The following is an 18788-nucleotide window of genomic DNA, read 5'->3' on the forward strand; positions in this document are numbered from 1 at the left end:
GTTCCTTTTGGTGTTGTTTTCGCTCGATATGTAGGCTATCACATGCTCTTTTCTCCTCGGATCGTCATTGTGCGTTTTTTAACGACTTTCATTTCCTCCTTATTTTACGCTTCACCACTATCACTTCCCTTATCTACCCTGAGTAGGCCATCTATCTCATCAACAGGGCATTGGGAATTGCTGCCTCATCAACACAAAGGCCTGAACAACCTATTTTTGCTTTGACTTTTTGGCCTCAGGGGAAGAATGAGGTCCGCCCATTATACTCAGGTTAGCATACAGTTGTCCGACATGAACAATACTAGGCCAGTCATTTCCAGGGTTTGTGCAGCTCATTGTAGATCATGCTGGGGGCACACGGTGTTGTCATCACTTGTTTGAAATCTAAAAGTGAACTTCAGTGAAAGATGGAATTGAGTGTTCTGTTTTATTACTGTTATCTACGTTAAAGAAACAAAGTTGAGGATGTGATTATGGTAAGCTCAATAGTATCTTCCTGCAATACCGGAGGCAGCAGTTTCAGGACCACGGTTGAAGGACCCTATTTTGGCATCATAGGAAACATTTACTCTAAAAGTTAATGTTAATGTCTAAAAAGTCTTTACTTAAAGGCAAAAACAAAAAATGAGGTCCTAGAAGTGCGGGTCATGAGTGCGTTGCTGAAACCGCATATGTTTCTGCAGTATTGCAGTAATATGATCCTGCAGGATCATACACTACTCGGTAAGCCTCATGAGACCTTCCAGAAAATCAAGGTGTATTGTATTTTTGACCACTAGGGTACACTGTGGTTTATATATATATATATATATATAGGCCTATATCATCCCTGGTCTGTTTTTTTGTGTTTCTTGATGTGATGGTGCATATCAAATCGCCCTAATGACTCATGTATAGGTCTACGTATTTTCTCCTTGCACGTGCTTTTTTATCAGTATCTGTCTCGTCCATCGTTTTAGGGGATTACAGTTATCTTATTTCATTATAAGGCTTTACCAGGAAAATATTCAATAACCTGCCGTTTATACATTGTTTACAACTGCTGTAGTCCCTAATTAGACCAAAGTATTTGATGTATTGGTAACCCGATGGTTCCTAAACGGTGGACCGCTACCGCCTCCTTGCGGCGGGTGTAGCGAATCAAGTTTGTGAAAGGGAAACCATCAGCCGGAAACCCCTTCGCCATCCGGGTATGTTGTAGGCTGTTTTCGGGTGTCTTCAGTATGCCAGTGTGGGGAGTTACGGACGCAACGTTAGCGCACTGCAGATCTTTACTTAGTAGCAGATGCAAGGGGTTCAAGTTTGTAACGAGAAATAGAGATGAATTGGCTACCAAATGTATCGATGTGTGGATATTATGTCGATAAAAGTTGACGTCGAACAAGAGAAAAAGGTAATGGTTTTAAAGTTTGGTTTAATTAAAACTTCATCAGAATAACAAGCGAGAGTAGCGGATTCTCCCGGCGGGGTTGCTGAAGTCTACGAAGGGCGCCCGATCGCTGGCTTTTCCTTCCTCTTTACAAAACGGTGAAATAATGCGGTTGTACACTTTACCTCCGGTCCAACGTTAGCATCGGACGGTAAACAACGAGGTACCCAGAGGAAGGACACTGCGTGTGGACACGTTACCTAAAGCCTGTTGTCTACAAATTAACACATTTCTGAGATGAGAAACTGTAGTCGGTCGATCCCTATATCACTCCCAGTATCGGATGTTATAATTTGTTAAAGGAGAAAATGACCTTTTTACATTTTGCCTATTCCCATCACGGTAAATGAGGCAGGACCCTACAGCTGTCAAATATTCAGCATAACATTCTGAATTATGTGATGCGTTTTTAAGCTTCGGTAAACCATCCTCAAACAAGCAAAGATAGGCTTCTCGAAAAGGGAATAGGTGTTATGGATAGCCCGGTTATTACGATCGGTACTAGTGCCTGCTTGTGGAAACGGTATGGTGCATGGATAGTCCGGTGCGTAGCGAGGCCGCGTCTCAGCCTATCAGATATACCCATGGCAAATTGCCAAATGTCTTAAAATTATCCTATGAATCTTTGCAATATTTCAAAATCGATGTACCGTTTTTGAATACTTGTTAAATGGGATCTCCGAAGACCCTCCAGCCGGGGACAGGCCCCAAGACACGTGGACAGGGACAGCAGTAGATTTTGTTTAAGTTCTGCATTCCAGTTCCCCTGCCATGTTTATGTTACCCGTTATGAAACGTTGTCATTCACCCGGTCCTTCTGGACGGAACTTGCCACCCAACCAACCAACATGGCCGCGAGGTTAAGAAATCCGTGTTTTTTCTTGCACCTTGGTAAAAAAATGCAACATTTCGTAGTTGGTCCTATAGTTAAACTGAGATAATAATAATAATAATATTAAAAAATATGTATTTTACACATCTATATCTCTATATAGATAGATAGATATAAAGATCGATCGATTTAGACACACGCAGGCATATATATATATATATAAATATAAACTAAAGGCGTGAATTTGATGAACGCGTGATGATTATGAATATCATTTGATGAAGGCATGTTTACGTCGCTGCCGTTGTGACGTCACTGCTAGTTTACGCTCGAGCGCAGACATCTCAGCGGCTTTCAAAGCATTATCGGTTGGTTGAGGTAGAGACGTAGCCCGCTTTATGGTAAATATGCCTATCCCTACTTTTGTTTTTGTATTTTAAAATGAATGTAAAGGGAAATGCAAATCGGGTTAGCGAGCTTGTAGCGTCTTCTGTCCTGCGTGTGTGTGTGTGTTTGTCTCTGGGTGTGTGTGTGTGTGTGTGTGTGTGTGTGTGTGTGTGTGTTCGTTGATCCAGAGTAAAGCGGAATGGACCGCCGCTTCTCTGTTTTTTCAACACACACAGCTTCCTCCTGTGAGAACTTCGGTTGTAGGCAGTTTTTAATGTTTTTTTCCCCTCAAATAGGATGACCTTCTTGTGTGTTGTTGTGCACTGACAGCGTCCCCGGTAACGAGCCGGAGGGTCCAGGGGGGTTGTGTCGAGGAACAATGGCTCCAGGGGAATACAAATGGTATTTTGTATAGGAGCATCCCTATAGCGGGATCCCCTTTTTCCAGCACCGTGGCAATATAAAGGTATTTTTTTTTCTTTTTTTATTACGTTTTTCTTTAAAATGTCCGTGCTTTTTCCTTCTTTTGTTTAACAATTTACGATAAACCAAACCATACATTAGCGTGCCCATAACAATACGGCCGCATGTTATTTTTTTTTCCCTCCATCTCTGTTTTTAGCCATTTTTCAATTGTCAACTGTGTTAACCATGGAGACTACTGAGGTCACGTTGGCTGTGAGAGGAGAGACGGCTCCGGGTATGTTGTTTGCTTCTGGCTAAGATATGATTCCGTTAAGTTTGAAATGTTTCCCTTCTGTTGTTATGTTGCTAATGTTCATTTCAATCCCAAGTGATATACCACTGGTTCTCAACTGGTCTTCCCACATATGTCATTAGTAATTAAGTCATGACCCCGAATTTTTTTATATAATATATATTGATCAATATTGCAGTGAACAACAATGCCCTCGTGTACTGTTAAAAATAAAAAGCAAACTGCTGCTGCAACAATTTGGGCTTAACTCAATGAAATTCTAAGCCATTGAAACAGGAATTAACATTGAAACATTAGTTAATCCATTGGCTCCTTTCTGAAAATTGAAGTTTGATATATGCGCTGCGACACACTCAAACTGCCCCAACATCTCTCTTACGGGTGGAAACCCACTAGTTAAGGTCGCTAGAACACTAGTCTATTAACAATAACAATTGCTTTATGAGGGCTTCCCTGCATTCCCTTTTAGCCCTGAATATCTTGTTTACCGAACGTATGTAAAACATCTCTGTGTCAAGTGTCATTGTGACCTAAGCTCATTGCGTAATAAAAGCTGTTATTACTTCTGACAATATGTTTAGCATTTGTTGTTCATACTGTAACCTTAATAGCTAACATGACCTATTTTGATGTTTTTTAGGTGAGGTCATTGCAGTGGTTGGTAGTTGTGAAGCCCTGGGAAGTTGGTGCCATAAAAGAGCAATACCATTACAGCTTAATGTTGGCAATGATGGGTGAGTTATTTGCTATCTTGATTCATAGACATTTGCTCATACTATGGCAACGATAGATTTACTGTAGACTCGGTTCAGACAGTCGAAAGTAAACCTCCTTTAATTTTTTGGTCTGGTCTCTTTTGGAATGAAATAATTATCATGAATTCATATATCTTTTCAGCACTTTCTGGAGTAGGACCATCACACTACCTAGGGGACTTGAATTCAAGTATCGCTATTTCCAAGGGTTCTTCCTTGAGTCAAAGGTGAGCAAACTGTAATAATGGATTTCATTTATTTACTGCGTTTCCTTTGAATCCAATGCAATGGAAACAGGAAATGGTTATGGCAACAAATAAAGAATGTCGTAAATCAAATAAAGTCAAGATAAACTATTCCATTTATAATGTTCCATTAACCAAATATTTGAATTAAACTGCATTATTACACTGCAGATGTTTATAATTAATCAAACAAATAATTGATTATTTAACAATTGAAATTTGATTCATATTCTGTCGATCGACTAATCAATAATCGACTATCTGTTGCAGCACTAGTCTGGACGTGTATAATTCAAGTGCTTTCTCATTAAAGTTTGTTTCTACTAGAACTGCTAAAGCTTACTATCAACGGAATGTACCGCATGTATTTTCCTGCTTAGTACAAACAATGTACTGGTGCCTCATCGTGTCTTTGATGTCAATGTCCAAATAATGGGTAGATTGCTTTTTCTATGTTTATTTTTTTTGGCATTGAACCCAGTGTTTTTACAGACGTTGGGACTTGGGAGGTGGCTGTCTGATAGGAACTGTGTGTTTGTGTTGCTTTCCCTACCCTTTGTGTGTGACGTGTTTATTCCTATTGAATTTGTCTGAGGTCAAAGTCATGGAAGTGGCAGGCCCTGCGTCGCGGCCAGCTGGCTCTATTATAAAACACGTGAGCCCCTCCCATGTGAAAAAAACTGTCAAAACAAGCTCTGGTTGAAGTCTGATTTATAATGGCACCCATGTTGTACTATTCATGGGAACATCGTTGAACATTAGCATATACACTGCAATCGCTCATTTAATGTTTGGTATAAACCATAAACAAACATTTGAGCCATTAAAAAAACAAAACACATGGCTGTATAAACAAAGCTTCTTACAATAAAGTTAGTGCATACATTGCTAGGATGGTTGGTCCCAGGAGGAATTTAAAACAAAACAAAAAGGGGCAAGAGCAAATGCTGTTCATATGCTAATTGCCTTGGAGCATGGCTTATGATTTATTCAAATATAGCCTGTGACGTCATAAATTGAGCTTTGGACACGAAACTTGGTACACTTGTTCAGGGGAATTTCCTACGCGCATACTAACTTCAAGGCCCTAGGACCTGCTGAAGTAGCCATTTTTGATCCAATCTAAATTTATTTTGATGTTTTTTACCAGACCTGTCCATAGAACATGTGTACCAATTTTGGTGTCGTTTTGAAGAGCATTTTTGAAGTTTCCCAAAACCATTCATTTTACAGGAGAAACTACGGACCGTATGGGTTCAAGGCATCGCACGCATTTTTGAGTGTATACCAAGTTTCAGAAATGTTCTCCATCTGGGGACGAGGCTGATCGTTTGACGTTGACCGTGAATTACAGCGTCCCCTCATGGGCAAGATTGTACCAAACTAACAATGTCGGTTGCTAGACGGCCCCCCCCACCTTGATTCCCCCACGAAGGACGCAGGCTGGTGATGCTGAAAGCCTTTTTTGTACGAGTTCATAGACTGTGATACGTGACCTGTTACTCAACGTTGTCATGCAGCGGGGAGGCTGCTTCAACCAGCCATCATCCACACACGCTCCACACAAACCTTTTCAGAGATCCGCTCTATCGGGGTGCATTTATGTCGGGGAAAACAATCAATAAAACTTTAGACCAGTCTCAGGCTGAGGTATGGGCGCTCAAAAGTAAAAAAAATAAATCATAACTCTACAATAGCTATCCACAGATACTCTGAATACCTCACAAAGACAAGCAAACAAAGTTTGGCGATCTCCTTGTTCATGACTCGAGCCGTGCCACCTGAGAAGTTTAATGAAAAACCTGTTTTTTTCAAAGGATTCTAACCTGATGCCAAGTGAGCTGAAGAGCCACAATACCAATTTGCCAACGTCCTTCTTGTCGTTTTCCGCCCATGTAGTTGCGGAATGTTAAGGTGTTCCAACTTCCAAGACCGTGTGACGACTGTGCCCGATCTAATCCTCCTTTCTTACCCCTTCAGTCCCGAGGCGGCATTGAGACTCCAGTATTTATCTATAGTTGTATTTGAATTCACCCCTGTATTAAACATTGGCATTGCAGAATGCAGGGGGCTCCTGCCAAGTGATCGTCAATAAGTGGGAGACCCATCAGCGGCCCCGCACCATGACCCCGACAGGTATAGAAACCCCCGCGAATAAGGTGCACGCGTGGCTTTGGTTTGGGTTTTTGGGCAGTCAAAACCTAGGGCACCCGGCACTCCCAATTCCCTTTAACAAGCACTATAGGAGGTAGGAGACATCCAGTGTCGCTTGCGGGTCAGATCTTAGATGAGATCAGGAAGTGACTTCTCAAAGAAAAAAAAATCTTTTTATTTTTTTAATCTTTAGGTTTCTGGGTTATATCACCATTTAACCTCAACTCTCCCTCGAAACGCACCGAGTTTCCTCCTCGTCTTCTGTTCTGTTACCGGTCCTTGAGTTATAATCTCCACTCCACCTGTAAGCCGACTGAGCTCCTGAAATAGTTCTCGTAAAGCAGGAGGTCAGACGGTTCTTCTGCTGTTTTTAAAGGCTGGATCCTGTAGAGTCGCAGAGGAAACACTGTTGTAAACCGTCCATTGTTAGCTGATATTTGGCCGGTTCTCTAAGAGCCCAAGTTAACTGTTGACATTGTCTCTGTCGAGATCAGTCATGATTATTGTTCTGTTTAGACACTACTGCCCATTTACACAGATTTGTTTACTTCGGTATGCAACAAAAAATGTTGAGCCAATATTGTGGCAAATTTCCCAATTTCTGAATGAACATTCTTTGTGAGAAGGGGTGAGTGCAACAACATTTTTGGCTGATAAGACATTGTCAACCATTAACCTGGGGCCTCAACACACCGGCCAAATCCTTTAGCTTAGGTCTGATACATCTCGATGTCAATGTGAGAAAACTATGAAAATATTTACCGTTGTCCCTCGGTGTGGGCCTCTGGCACAACACTCAACTAATGCATTCTCGTGTCTGTGCTTAGTTTTAGCCGTATCTCGTCTATCTGGTAAAAGCACCAGCCTTTGGCAGTTACTGTAAATCATTTGTCAAAACGCGTTAGTTGCGTATGCATTATGCAAGCGCGTGGCGTTTGCTTGACCTTGAATAGTGTTTGTCTTGTTTACAAAGGTTAGGTTGCCTGGTCCCCTTCTTATCAAGGGGTTGACACATTCACATATTTAAATGTTACCCATCTAAATATGTCAATGTCAGCGTTGTAATATGATCCCTTCTCGACACCCCTTCCGATGCTTCCCCTGCTTGTTCTGTTACAGAGTCTCACATGAACCCCGACGATGGCCAATTTGGTACTCACGGTAAAGCAATGAGCCTAACCCCACATATTATAGTTACATAGAATTGTATTCTATTTTTGTGATTTTGTCTACTTGCATGTAGAGACCCCTTTTTCACCGAGGAGCCAACGAGAGACTAACGCGGTTGTCCCTCATAAAACGTATCAACTGTCTGCTCCATTTATGTACCTTTTTGTACATAAACTAACTGTTGAAAGCTAGTGAAGAGAAGTCTACATGAAAGCAGCGGAGACATAATTAGTGTCCGCTGTGATAAAGGAGATCTTCTCATAGCCAGGCTGTACCCCCTGTGATGTGTCTGTGCCCCCCCCTCCCCCATGGTAACGGCCCGTCTCCCTGTCCTCCCCCAGGTGGGGTGGCCTGTGTGGACTCGGGCTGGCTGACGTGCCAGACGGAGGTGCGTCTGCGTCTCCACCACTCCAGGAGTGCTCCCGTGTCCATCACCAAGAAGAAATTCAAGAAGTCCCGCTTTAGGTAGGCGTCCCCCCCCACAGCGGGCCAGAACCGAGGAAAGCCCTGGGTGGGAAGGTACAAGGGACAGTCCGTCGGGGGGGTTGGGGAGGAGGAGAATCTATTGAAATCAACAACTTTTTTTTTTTTACAAATGTAGAAACCTCCACTGTCAGACACTATATATATATATATATATATATATATATATATATATATATTAAAAAAAGCAACAACAAATAAACCTCCTAGGACAAAAATAAACCATGTCAATCCTACATATTTTTTTTTTATAAAATGTTTCTATTTTCGTTCAAAATGTTGGACTCCAACGTGCAATCATCCTCCCTCCTCCCCAGGATCAAGCTGAACTTGGTGGGCTACGAGGAGGAGGGCGAGGAGGAGGAAGAGTCGGTGGAGGAGGACCAGCTCTCCCCCGACACCATCTCCCTGCACACGACCAACACCACCACCCTGGAGATCAGCATGATCAGCAGCGACGGCTACAAGTCCCGCCACTCGCAGCCCGACTGCGGCTACCCGCTGGACCCCTCGCGGTGGACCGAGTACACCATCAAGACCATGGACCCCGACAACCTGGAGCTCACCTTCGAGTTCTTTGAGGTGAGGCGCCCCGGGGCATCCTGTTAGCCACTATGCACTCCAGTTGCCTTTTCCTGAAGCTTTTTTTTTTTTTTAAACCGCCGCGCTTCTTAGTCTTTGTTTAGTGACTCAAATCAGATTTTATGCTTTGAATGACCTCAGTCGCTTTGCATAAAAGCATCCGTTGAAGGGCCATTCGTACAATGTGATCCAGGCGGTGCAGGATAACGAGCAAGATGCTTAACCCCTGCCTGGTCCTTCATGACGTGTATCAGAATGAAATAGCTTTGGATAAATAGCATCTGCCAACGAGAGAGAAGTCGTTTTCCAGAACACACTGCAGTCCTTTTTTTGGTTCAAGGGGTCTAAAACAGTCTTCAGCCGACCGGCCTCATGAACCCCATGTCAGGTTCACTGAGCTCTCTCCAGGGGACACGGCTCGCTTGGCACTTGATTGCACTAGGTTTAATCTCTCTGATTGCTCATTAACCTCCTGCGTCTAGGAGGACATGGGCGAGCACGTGGTGCAGGGAGACCCCCAGCCGGGGCACGTGGGCACCGCCTGCCTCCTCTCCTCCTCCTTCGTGGAGAACGGGAAGGACTCGGGCGTGGCCACGCTGCCCATCATGGGCCGTAACTCCAGGCTGACCATCGGGAAGGTCAGAGGTAAGGGCTCCACCTTCTTCTCTGTTCTTTTGTTTGGTTTTGGTTTTTAACGCGACCAACCTGATTCACAACATTGCACTCATACTAATAATGAATCACACAGGCAGTGAGAGACGGAATATAGTGGCACTTTTGATCAAGCCATGTGGAAAGAGGTGTGTGAAACCACACATTTTTGTTGTACAAAGTGTAATGCATGTTTATTATGATTATACAATATACTAACTGATAATCATACATTTTACTAACTAGTGCATAAGATCCACTTTCACTGGGCAATTGTACTTGCACACATTTTTGATTCTACCCTAATTTACAATCCAATGTTGGGAGAGGAGTGTATTTCTTTTGTCTTTGCCCTGAAGCTAATATACAGTGTGCAGTTTTGAATTAAAACGGCCCAAAATCGTATGACCTGCGCATTCCGCTAGTGAAGCAGTATAAAGGTTGGGCGTGGTCTCTCTTGGCTTCCAGTGGACTACTTGGTGATCCGGCCCATCCCAGGCCTGCACTGCGACATGAACGCGTCCTTCACCCGATACTGGAGAAAGAGGAGTGCTCTGGACGTGGGCCACCGGGGAGCCGGGAGCACACAGGCTGCCAAGTGAGAGGCCGCTGCACACACAAACACACGCACGTGCACACGCACATGCACAGTATAGCTTCCAGTGTTTCATTATAGACGTGTCCCTACTTGACCAGAATGCATAACACTTCATTACGTGATCATTATTAATGGAAATAATTAGTTAGTATGCTGTTGTTGTTTGACATCTGTAATCTCTGTGAATAAACCCTGTTTGGTTGTTGTAGGTTAGGTAAGGTTCAAATTGATTGTCCCTCAGGGGAAATTTATCTTGGGGACATTGCATCATTGCTTTCATAGAAATGTACTTCAAAGAGAGTACACCATAACAAAACACAAACAGACATACCAACATTTTGCCATCAACAACATGCAGCTTAATAATTCTGGTTTTGTCCTAGCAGGTTTTTTAATTGTATTGCTATTTAAACTGAACAATTAAATCGAATAATAATCCGTAAAACCCTCTATAATCAAAAACTTTGTTAAGCTTAATTGTTTTTGCATACTCCCTGACATCCACTCCTTAACAACCACCCTAACCCTAACCCTGCCACCCTCATCGTGGCACACTTCCGCCAACAGTTGGATGTGGGGTGTTTATGAGGCCTGTCAGCAGGCGCCTACCAAAACCTGTTATTTCTGTCTGAAATTGTTGCCAATATTTATTCAACAGGCATCACAAAGTGCAAGAGAACACAATCGCCTCATTCAAAAGCGCAGCCAATCACGTGAGTTTCCCCGTACCCTGAAATACACAGTGCAACCGTGTGTCACCCGACACGGCATTCCTAGATGTACTTCACCTTTTTTTATTGTTGTAACAAGCAGGAATACCTGTATGTTATCTAGTGAGATCCAAATCCATCACACGATAAGCAAACAATCATGGGCGGGTAAAGGCAAGCCACAAGCTGTGGATTACTCTATGATTATTTAATATCTTAATCCTCCACATGCCTTTTTTGTTTTGTCCTCGTAGAATTATGTCTCTCAAATCCGTTACGAGTGGTCTATCAAATGCTTGCTAGTGGCTTAATGTATTCAGTGTTGTATTCAGTGTTCATTTGTGGAGTGACATTAAAATATACCTTCGCTATAACGTGCATCGACCCAACGCAACTTCCCATATATCGCATTGCTTGCCTGGACCCGAATCTTGCGGCAAGATAATTTCCAACGCTTTCCTACTACTAACAGCACTATGAAAAGACGGAGCATCATGTCGTTTTTTAGCTTGTCGATGATGTGGGGACACAATTGTTGAGTCAGTTGTGAAACATATTTGTTTTATTTCCAAGCTTATTTAGTTTAGTTGTGTCGTACTTGTTATAATCGCAGTGCGCTGTGTGAATGTGGTTGATTCTGATCACGCTGGATTAAAACAATCTCAGGAATCACATGGTCAAGCATTAGGGGAACCCAACGACCGCGTTACAGTGAAGGTTGAGTGTACCTTATCTACACGCGTTATCGTACAGCTTTCCATCATGCTTTCTATCTGTATGTTTGTATATGCACAGGGTGCGGCTTATGTGGAGTTTGACGTCCACCTCTCCAGGGACTCTGTGCCGATCGTGTACCACGACCTGACCTGCTGCATCTCAACCAAGAAGGTACCGATAAAACGGGCCTGTGTCAATAGACTAGGATCTCAAAAACGTATTTTATATCATTTGTATTCATGGTTGGTAATTCTTTATTACATAAACATATCCTATTAATAATATTCAGATTTTAACATTCATGGTGTATCATTTCGTATATCCTATTATGTCTTTGTCCCCCAAAGAACTTCAATATTATTAGTCAATAAGTCAACGTTCCTAATAAGAAGGGCCTGGGAGCCACATTTAACCATAACATGTTTTTAGTAGTATTTTTCGTTAATCACTGTTCCGTGTCTCTTTGGGAACGTCAGAAGGACAAGAAGTCCCTGGAGTTGATCGAGGTGCCAGTAAAAGACCTGACCTTTGACCAGCTGCAGCTCCTCAAGGTACATGCTTTCTTCGCTTCATTCCCAGAAATGAATGCATCTCCCAGAAGCGGCATAACCCGATACGTCCCCCTTGCGACCTCTGACCTACATTCCTCCTTTTAACTCCAGTTAAACCATAACTCCACACGCACTAATGCGGCACATTGACCATGTGCCGCGTTATTGGTGTGTAGTACATTCAGTAAATCCTCTGCACTTGGCGATGAAACGCTTATATCTTTAATCGAATGCAGTTGTTTTTATCGGATTGGATTTAACTCTCATTTATCTTATCTTAGATATGTCCCAACGCCTAATAGCAGTTATAAAAAGATACACAAAAGCACAGCTAGTTGAGCAATATGTCTGAAAACAATGTCTTGATGTAAAATGTTATATATCAAGATAAATAATAATGAATAATGGTTTGTTTGGGTTTGTGCTACAGCTGGCCCATGCCACAGCCATTAAATCGAATGATCTCAAAGGTAAAACTTCTTTGTATATATAATTTTTTTTTTAAATATGTTTTTCTGCCTGCAGCAGTAGTTGTTTGAATAGTGTGTGTGTTTTTGTGTGTATCCATGGTTGAGAACTAACTCAGAGATTCTATTTAGATATGCTGGATGATGAAGACGAGGTGGATGATCAACAGCCGTTCCCCTCGCTCTCCCAGGTATGGTTGAGTCCTTTTCCACTTGGTTACACACATACCAACTCATTGAATTCTCGTTGAAAAGAAGTGGAAATTTGCTCGCCTATCACACCGACTGCCTTGTAATGATAAACTCACACTTTGTGTTTCACTGGCGTGTCTTTTCAGATATTCCAGGCAGTTCCTGAGAACGTTGGCTTCAACATTGAACTGAAGTGGATCTGCCAGTCCAAGGTGACTGTCCTACAGCTTTGATATTGTAGTGGGCTACATAAGGGGAAAGATTGAATGAGAACTGGTTGTGTATGTATTGATATGAATGTTAATTTTTATTCTAAAATTAGGCTGAAAGTATGCTTTTTCATCTGCATGAGGGCTTTATTTGATCATTTACATAAGCTCCTTGTTATTTGTTAGTTTTCAGCTAGTGTAAACGTTTGTTTCAACTGTGAACAACAATACAAACAAAATGGAAAGTAAAACACGATAGATCAATATTTAAATGTTTCGGTCGCACAGTAAATATTTGACATCACTAAAAGGACTCGGGGAAGAGACTAACTTCAGGGATGTCAGTATAAACATACCTGGAAGACCATCCAGATTCTACTGCACACTGATACAAAGGGAACGCTTAACGGCGCGTTCTCATTAGCAATGAGCACGCTTGATGTGATGCGTGTGCGGCACTAACGTGCGTGTGCCTCCTCGTTGCTGGCAGGACGGCTCGTGGGACGGTAACCTGTCGACGTACTTCAACATGAACACGTTCCTGGACATCATCCTGACCTGCGTGCTGCAGATGGCTGGCCAGCGACGCATCGTGTTCTCCTGCTTCGACCCAGACGTGTGCTCCATGTACGCGCCCACACACAAACGCATGCGCACGTGCTCACGTGCTCATACGCACACGTACCTCCAGGCCCCACCCTACCGTGCCTCGTGGATTAGTTGAGATTAAGATGTTATGTATTGTTAATGGGTTATGTGCGCATAGCAACAGTGTTGACCGCTTAACAATTAACCGTGGGGAGATAAGGCTGAACTATGAACAATAGATAACTGTGACCTGTTTTACGGTGGAATACAGCGGCTAAAGGAAAATTAGAAACGGCTGTATCATTATAGGAATAATTATATACAAATATAGAGACAGTGAGTCATTGGGACATGTTGCTCACTGCTTATGTTGACTACAACGTCTGCAGTGACAATGCTGATACCAGCCCTTTTGCTACACTGGCTCTCTCTGTCTTATCTTTCCCTCCTCCTCCCATCTCTCTCCCCCTATCTCCCGCCCTCACCCCCCCCCCCTCTCCCCCATCACTCTTTATTGTCTCTTTCTCTCAACTCAATCTCTGGCTGTCTCCCCCTCCCCCCCCCCTCTTTCTGTCTCATCCTCTCAACTCTCCCTCTTCCTCCTTCCCAACAGGGTCCGCCAGAAGCAGAACAAGTACCCCATCCTCTTCCTCACACAGGGCATCTCCGACATCTACCCCGCCCTCATGGACATCCGCTGTCAGAGCACCCAGGTCGCCATGAGCTTCGCCCAGAGCGAGAACATCCTGGTGAGGAGCGTGTGCATGCAAAACGCACACACAGGCGCACGGATCATGTGCTGACGTGTTGGGTCGTTCCTTCCTTCACCTTGGATTAGGTTAAGGATGAATGGGTTGTGACGGTTACAAACCGCGTGATCCGATAATTCAGTGGGGGATATTTCAATGCTTTGTTTGAAGGATTATCCGAATTGCCTGTTTTTATATTGATTGTACGAAACGGATGAATGAGTCAGCAGTCCGGGTGTGTTCGCGCCACCCCTCTAGACGACTGCATTGGGGTTATTACCTGGATCTCTCAATCTCTCTCTCCCCCCCTCTCGCCCTCGCTCCAGGGAATCAGCGCCCACGCTGAGGAGCTCCTGAAGAGCCCCGGCTTCATCCAGGAGGCCCAGACCAAAGGCCTGGTGGTGTTCTGCTGGGGAGAGGATAACAACAACCACGACAACCGCAATATCCTCAGGGAGCAGGGCATCAACGGCCTCATCTACGACCGGTACGCTCAGACCGCACAAACACACACACACACACACACACACCCTTTTGTTGAATTTACGCCAGGTAAGGTCAGATGTCAAACACACGGCTGTGTTGATTTATCGACTACAGGTCCAGAATTGACATTCACACGGACCCACCTGTGTTGACTCATGCACGTCCGGTACAGTCAGAGGTAGTCTCAACATTTAGACTCGGCAAATCTAAAATCCGATGGCAGGCGATCTCAAATCTGGGTAAATGGGGCATTTTGGATTTCTCTCACCTCACATTTGTTATGTGACCAATCATGTTGCTGGGGGAAGGGATTTGTAGATGGGTTTTCATGGCTTGGGTCTCTAGGGTAAAACAGAAACAATCTGACGGGCAGATTGTTTCTGCCCATTGGTCTCAGACCCAGAAGAGGACTGTACAAAGAACGATAGAGTATTTTGTCCATGGGTGGGAACACCTGCTATAACATGTTGTTTTGGCAGTAACATTCCTATCATCCTGAAAAAAACAGGAAATACTGAGTTACTCAACCCCCTTGTACTTTCTGTTAACCGCTATGTGCTCCCTACATTTCCCCCACCTCCCCCCACCATTAAACCAGTCTTTTTAAAGTGATGTCCCAAGCCAAGCACCTGGCCCATCTCATCTTACCAGCAAAATACCAAGAAGTGCGTGTGCAACGCTTCTGCTTATAACTGTTCCGCGTCCCAACGTTTCTGAGAACGCTGTGTCCCGGTTTGTTATCTTCTCTGTCGGAAGACTATTTTTTTCTCAGCCCACCGAGTCACGCTAAATAGGCTAGCATGCTAGCCCCAAATGCCAGGTTGGTTTGAGAACAACAAATCCCTTTTACTTTTTGGTTAATCAACAAGGAATAGTTCTGGCAGGCATGCTAGGCAGCTTAGCAAGAGTCATGTGAGTAGCATGTCGGCTAATCCTTTGACATGTAATTTGCAAACCGAGTTAGAGGTGTGTGTGTGTGTGTGTGTGTGTGTGTGTGTGTGTGTGTGTGTGTGTGTGTGTGTGTGTGTGTGTGTGTGTGTGTGTGTGTGTGTGTGTGTGTGTGTGTGTGTGTGTGTGTGTGTGTGTGTTCGTACTGTGGGGAAGGAGGGGCGTATCTACACGTTTCCCGTGCCGTGACTTATGCTCCATATTTAAGTCAAATTCCAAAGGGCAACCCCTTCAGTGTGGCATCCTCAACTCCCCACGTGACTAGCAGCTTGTGCCCACGTCTGCAGACGCCTCTGTCTCCCTCTACAGGCGTGTGTCATAACTGTTCCTCTTTCTTTCAGAATTTGTGATGGCTTGGAGCCATATTATGAATCAAGTTCTGCAGAAACCCGTAATGTCACTCTGGTTCTGCGTTGTGTGTCCGTTTTATTTGTTTTGTTTTAATTTATTCTGTATTTGTTGGTGTTCTCACCTTTGCATCTCAGCAACTGAGCGGTGATCTCTGATGATGGGTACATTTACAATCACCTCTGACGACGACATATTCAAATATATACGATCCATCCAGCCATTTCCAAAACATTGTTTGTCCATCATTGAAGTACGTTAGCGTATGAGCTTACAAATATGCAAAGTACGCTACTTTAGAAAGTTGACGCATTGTGTGTGCGCGCAACATCCATTCTGTTTGAATACTTTGAATAATGTAAAACGTGACTACTGAAGGACTTAAGGTTAAGCTTTATAGATTTAAAGGGATGTAAATGTACCCAATGATGGCAAGACGGTTGACTTCTGATAAGATCCAACACCTGAGCATGCAACGTGTCCTAATGAGACAAATTAGCCTTTTCTAAAAGTATTAAACAAGAAAAAAAAAAATCGGAAATGTTAACTGCCTTGTTTATCAGCTATGAGAACGATATCTCCGGCTGGCAAATGGTTCTTCCATAAATCATGCTTATGTATTGTATAGTTGAAAGACACATTATGCAGACAATGACTGACTGCATAATGACTCTCACTCTCAACCTGATCTGTATGTTTTTTGTCAACTAACCCATTAAGGATAGCCTTCTGTATTTTAATATTGCTGGTGGAAGTCAATATTTAAAATAAATACTCACAAACTTGTATAAGCGCCGAGACTCACCTATACCAGAAGACTGCATCTTGGTTGAAGGGTCAATGTTTTTCATTTCTTCGTTTTTTAAGAAGTGTTCAGTTAGTAATGCCTGTATTTGCTGCCGTGGAACTGTGAAGGATCTCAAATTGGCTGACCTTAACACTTGGCCGACTCGAATGTGGGCAAGAAGTAAAACAGTGTTGCGAAAAAACCCTAACAACAATGCATGGGATTTGTTTCGCTGCTTAGGTTGGAGTTGGTACGCAATTATGTTTGTCTGTGAACTGACAACTTTTGCATTATTTAACGTTACTTGACGGTCACTGGCCTAAATCATAGTACGATCAGAAACCCAGCTCCATATCAAGTCACCGTGCTCTTTGTTTCATAACGGGAAATGGTTCCGAAAGTCTAACCGCCGTCTCCGTCCGCCCCGGCAGGATCTGCGAGGACCTAGGAGAGCAACCCAACGTCTTCAAGGTAGAGGAGCAGCACTCCCTGCGGGAGGTGATCTCTGACGAGGCGCGGATGAACTGCCCCTGCTCCCCGTACACCATCCCCTGCTCGGCGGCCGACCCCTGTGGCGCCGCCGCCACCGAGACCAACGGCGGCGGCAGTGTGGAGTCCGACTCGGGCCTCAGCTCGTCCTGAGCCCTCCCCATTGGCTGGAATCGACGGTGGGTCGATCGAGCCATCCCCATTGGCTGGGGCCGACGGTGGGTCGGTCGCCGAATACAAGCCGATTGGTAAAGACACTTGTTTTCACGCTGCTCACTTCTCTCAGTTTGTGTGTCGATACTCTTGTGACCCGTCCACCTCTCCGTCTTCACCTTTTTGAAGTCTTTTTAATCAGGAGGGAAGAATTTTGCCAAACACGTCCTAAAGGTTGTGTGAACATCATTTGTGTATGATTCTTTTATGTGTCGATTTTTGAGGTGTGAGGATAGTTGCCATGGTATGCTACCTCCGTTGCCATAGATAACATAAAGTTGACCAAAGAACGCCTTTCATGGTTAACTTTGCATTGGTTTATAGAAATTGTAGCTGTACCAGGTGTAGGACTGAAACAGAACAGAAACTGTCCCAAAACCTAACATGTGGTTGATTATCAAATAACTGCCTACATAAGCAAGGCTTTCCCTCTAACCCGTTTTACCCCCATTACGTTGGATTTTATTGTTATTGGTATGACTGAAGACACCGGAGCTTAGTGATTCAGGGTAATATTCAGCTCCTACGCAGGGATGCACCATATTATGCTTTATTTTGTGTACCTTTTGTGTTCATATTCTGCCCTGGCTGAATGCTTATAATTTCAGCGGGCGACTACATACTCATCATTGATCAACATATTGAAGGCGTATTATCAAGAGTATTCTATGTATTCAATGCGTCAGCAACTACCTTTTCTTTGACGTTGATGGATGTGTCATTAATGTATGTATATACTGCTTGTCTTGCCTCTCAATCTGCCTACTCCCTGGATCTTTATTGTATGTCGATCCAGCTAGTACTCCAAATAATTTCACAACATTGCCTCTTACCACTGGAAACACTTGCAAATACTTTGCACTTTCAGATTTAATTTCAGTCCCGATGGCTCTATGTGATACATACGTGCATGTTAAAATCTTTCGTTGAGATCTGACAAAGGAAAAAGACAAATCATGTAATATGTATTTTAAGATCTCGAAAGGAATTTTAGCTTTCGCATGCTCTGCACATGAGACGTTTTGGATTGATATCTGGACCCATACTCTTTTTGTCTCTGGGAAACATTTAAAAGGGCATGTGGTAAAAGTCAAGTAATAAATAAAATTGATTCTGACATGAACGTGAATGAAATCGCTGGTCTTTTAATTTTACAATACATCTTTAGTTTACTTTAGTTCTACATTACTGGTTTATTTTAGTGCTTTAGTGGGTTCGTCCTTATCATTGTTATAGTTTACATTACGGGGATTTCAATTAAATGTAGCCTAATAACTCCTTAAAGCTGCATTCAATTAAGATTTCATATGAACAGGAGTTGTGTTGATTG

General features: G+C 43.3%; 1 protein-coding gene across 6 annotated transcripts; it reads left to right on the top strand.

Annotated features, from left to right (window-relative positions):
• The first annotated feature begins 1184 nt into the window (after positions 1-1184).
• gpcpd1 (glycerophosphocholine phosphodiesterase 1) lies at positions 1185-18602 on the top strand. Of its 6 annotated transcripts, XM_056581793.1 has the most exons (22): positions 1192-1393; positions 2979-3114; positions 3271-3348; positions 4007-4100; positions 4264-4348; positions 6427-6502; positions 7640-7681; positions 8032-8155; positions 8491-8755; positions 9238-9400; positions 9875-10004; positions 10663-10717; positions 11510-11602; positions 11908-11982; positions 12413-12452; positions 12582-12640; positions 12788-12853; positions 13341-13477; positions 14052-14187; positions 14514-14674; positions 15963-16012; positions 17188-18602. In XM_056581793.1, exons 3-22 carry the CDS (start codon positions 3300-3302, stop codon positions 17202-17204), a joined length of 1917 nt encoding a protein of 638 aa, XP_056437768.1. In that variant the 5' UTR covers positions 1192-1393; positions 2979-3114; positions 3271-3299; the 3' UTR covers positions 17205-18602. The 6 variants fall into 6 exon arrangements, with proteins under 6 accessions (XP_056437764.1, XP_056437768.1, XP_056437765.1 ...); XM_056581789.1 differs by lacking the exon at positions 15963-16012 and having other exon boundaries at positions 1185-1393; positions 17188-18601; XM_056581790.1 differs by lacking the exon at positions 15963-16012 and having other exon boundaries at positions 1193-1393; positions 2945-3114; positions 17188-18601.
• The last annotated feature ends 186 nt before the right edge of the window (positions 18603-18788 follow it).

The sequence above is a fragment of the Gadus chalcogrammus genome, chromosome 21, assembly GCF_026213295.1.
Source record: "Gadus chalcogrammus isolate NIFS_2021 chromosome 21, NIFS_Gcha_1.0, whole genome shotgun sequence".
NCBI lineage: Eukaryota > Metazoa > Chordata > Actinopteri > Gadiformes > Gadidae > Gadus > Gadus chalcogrammus.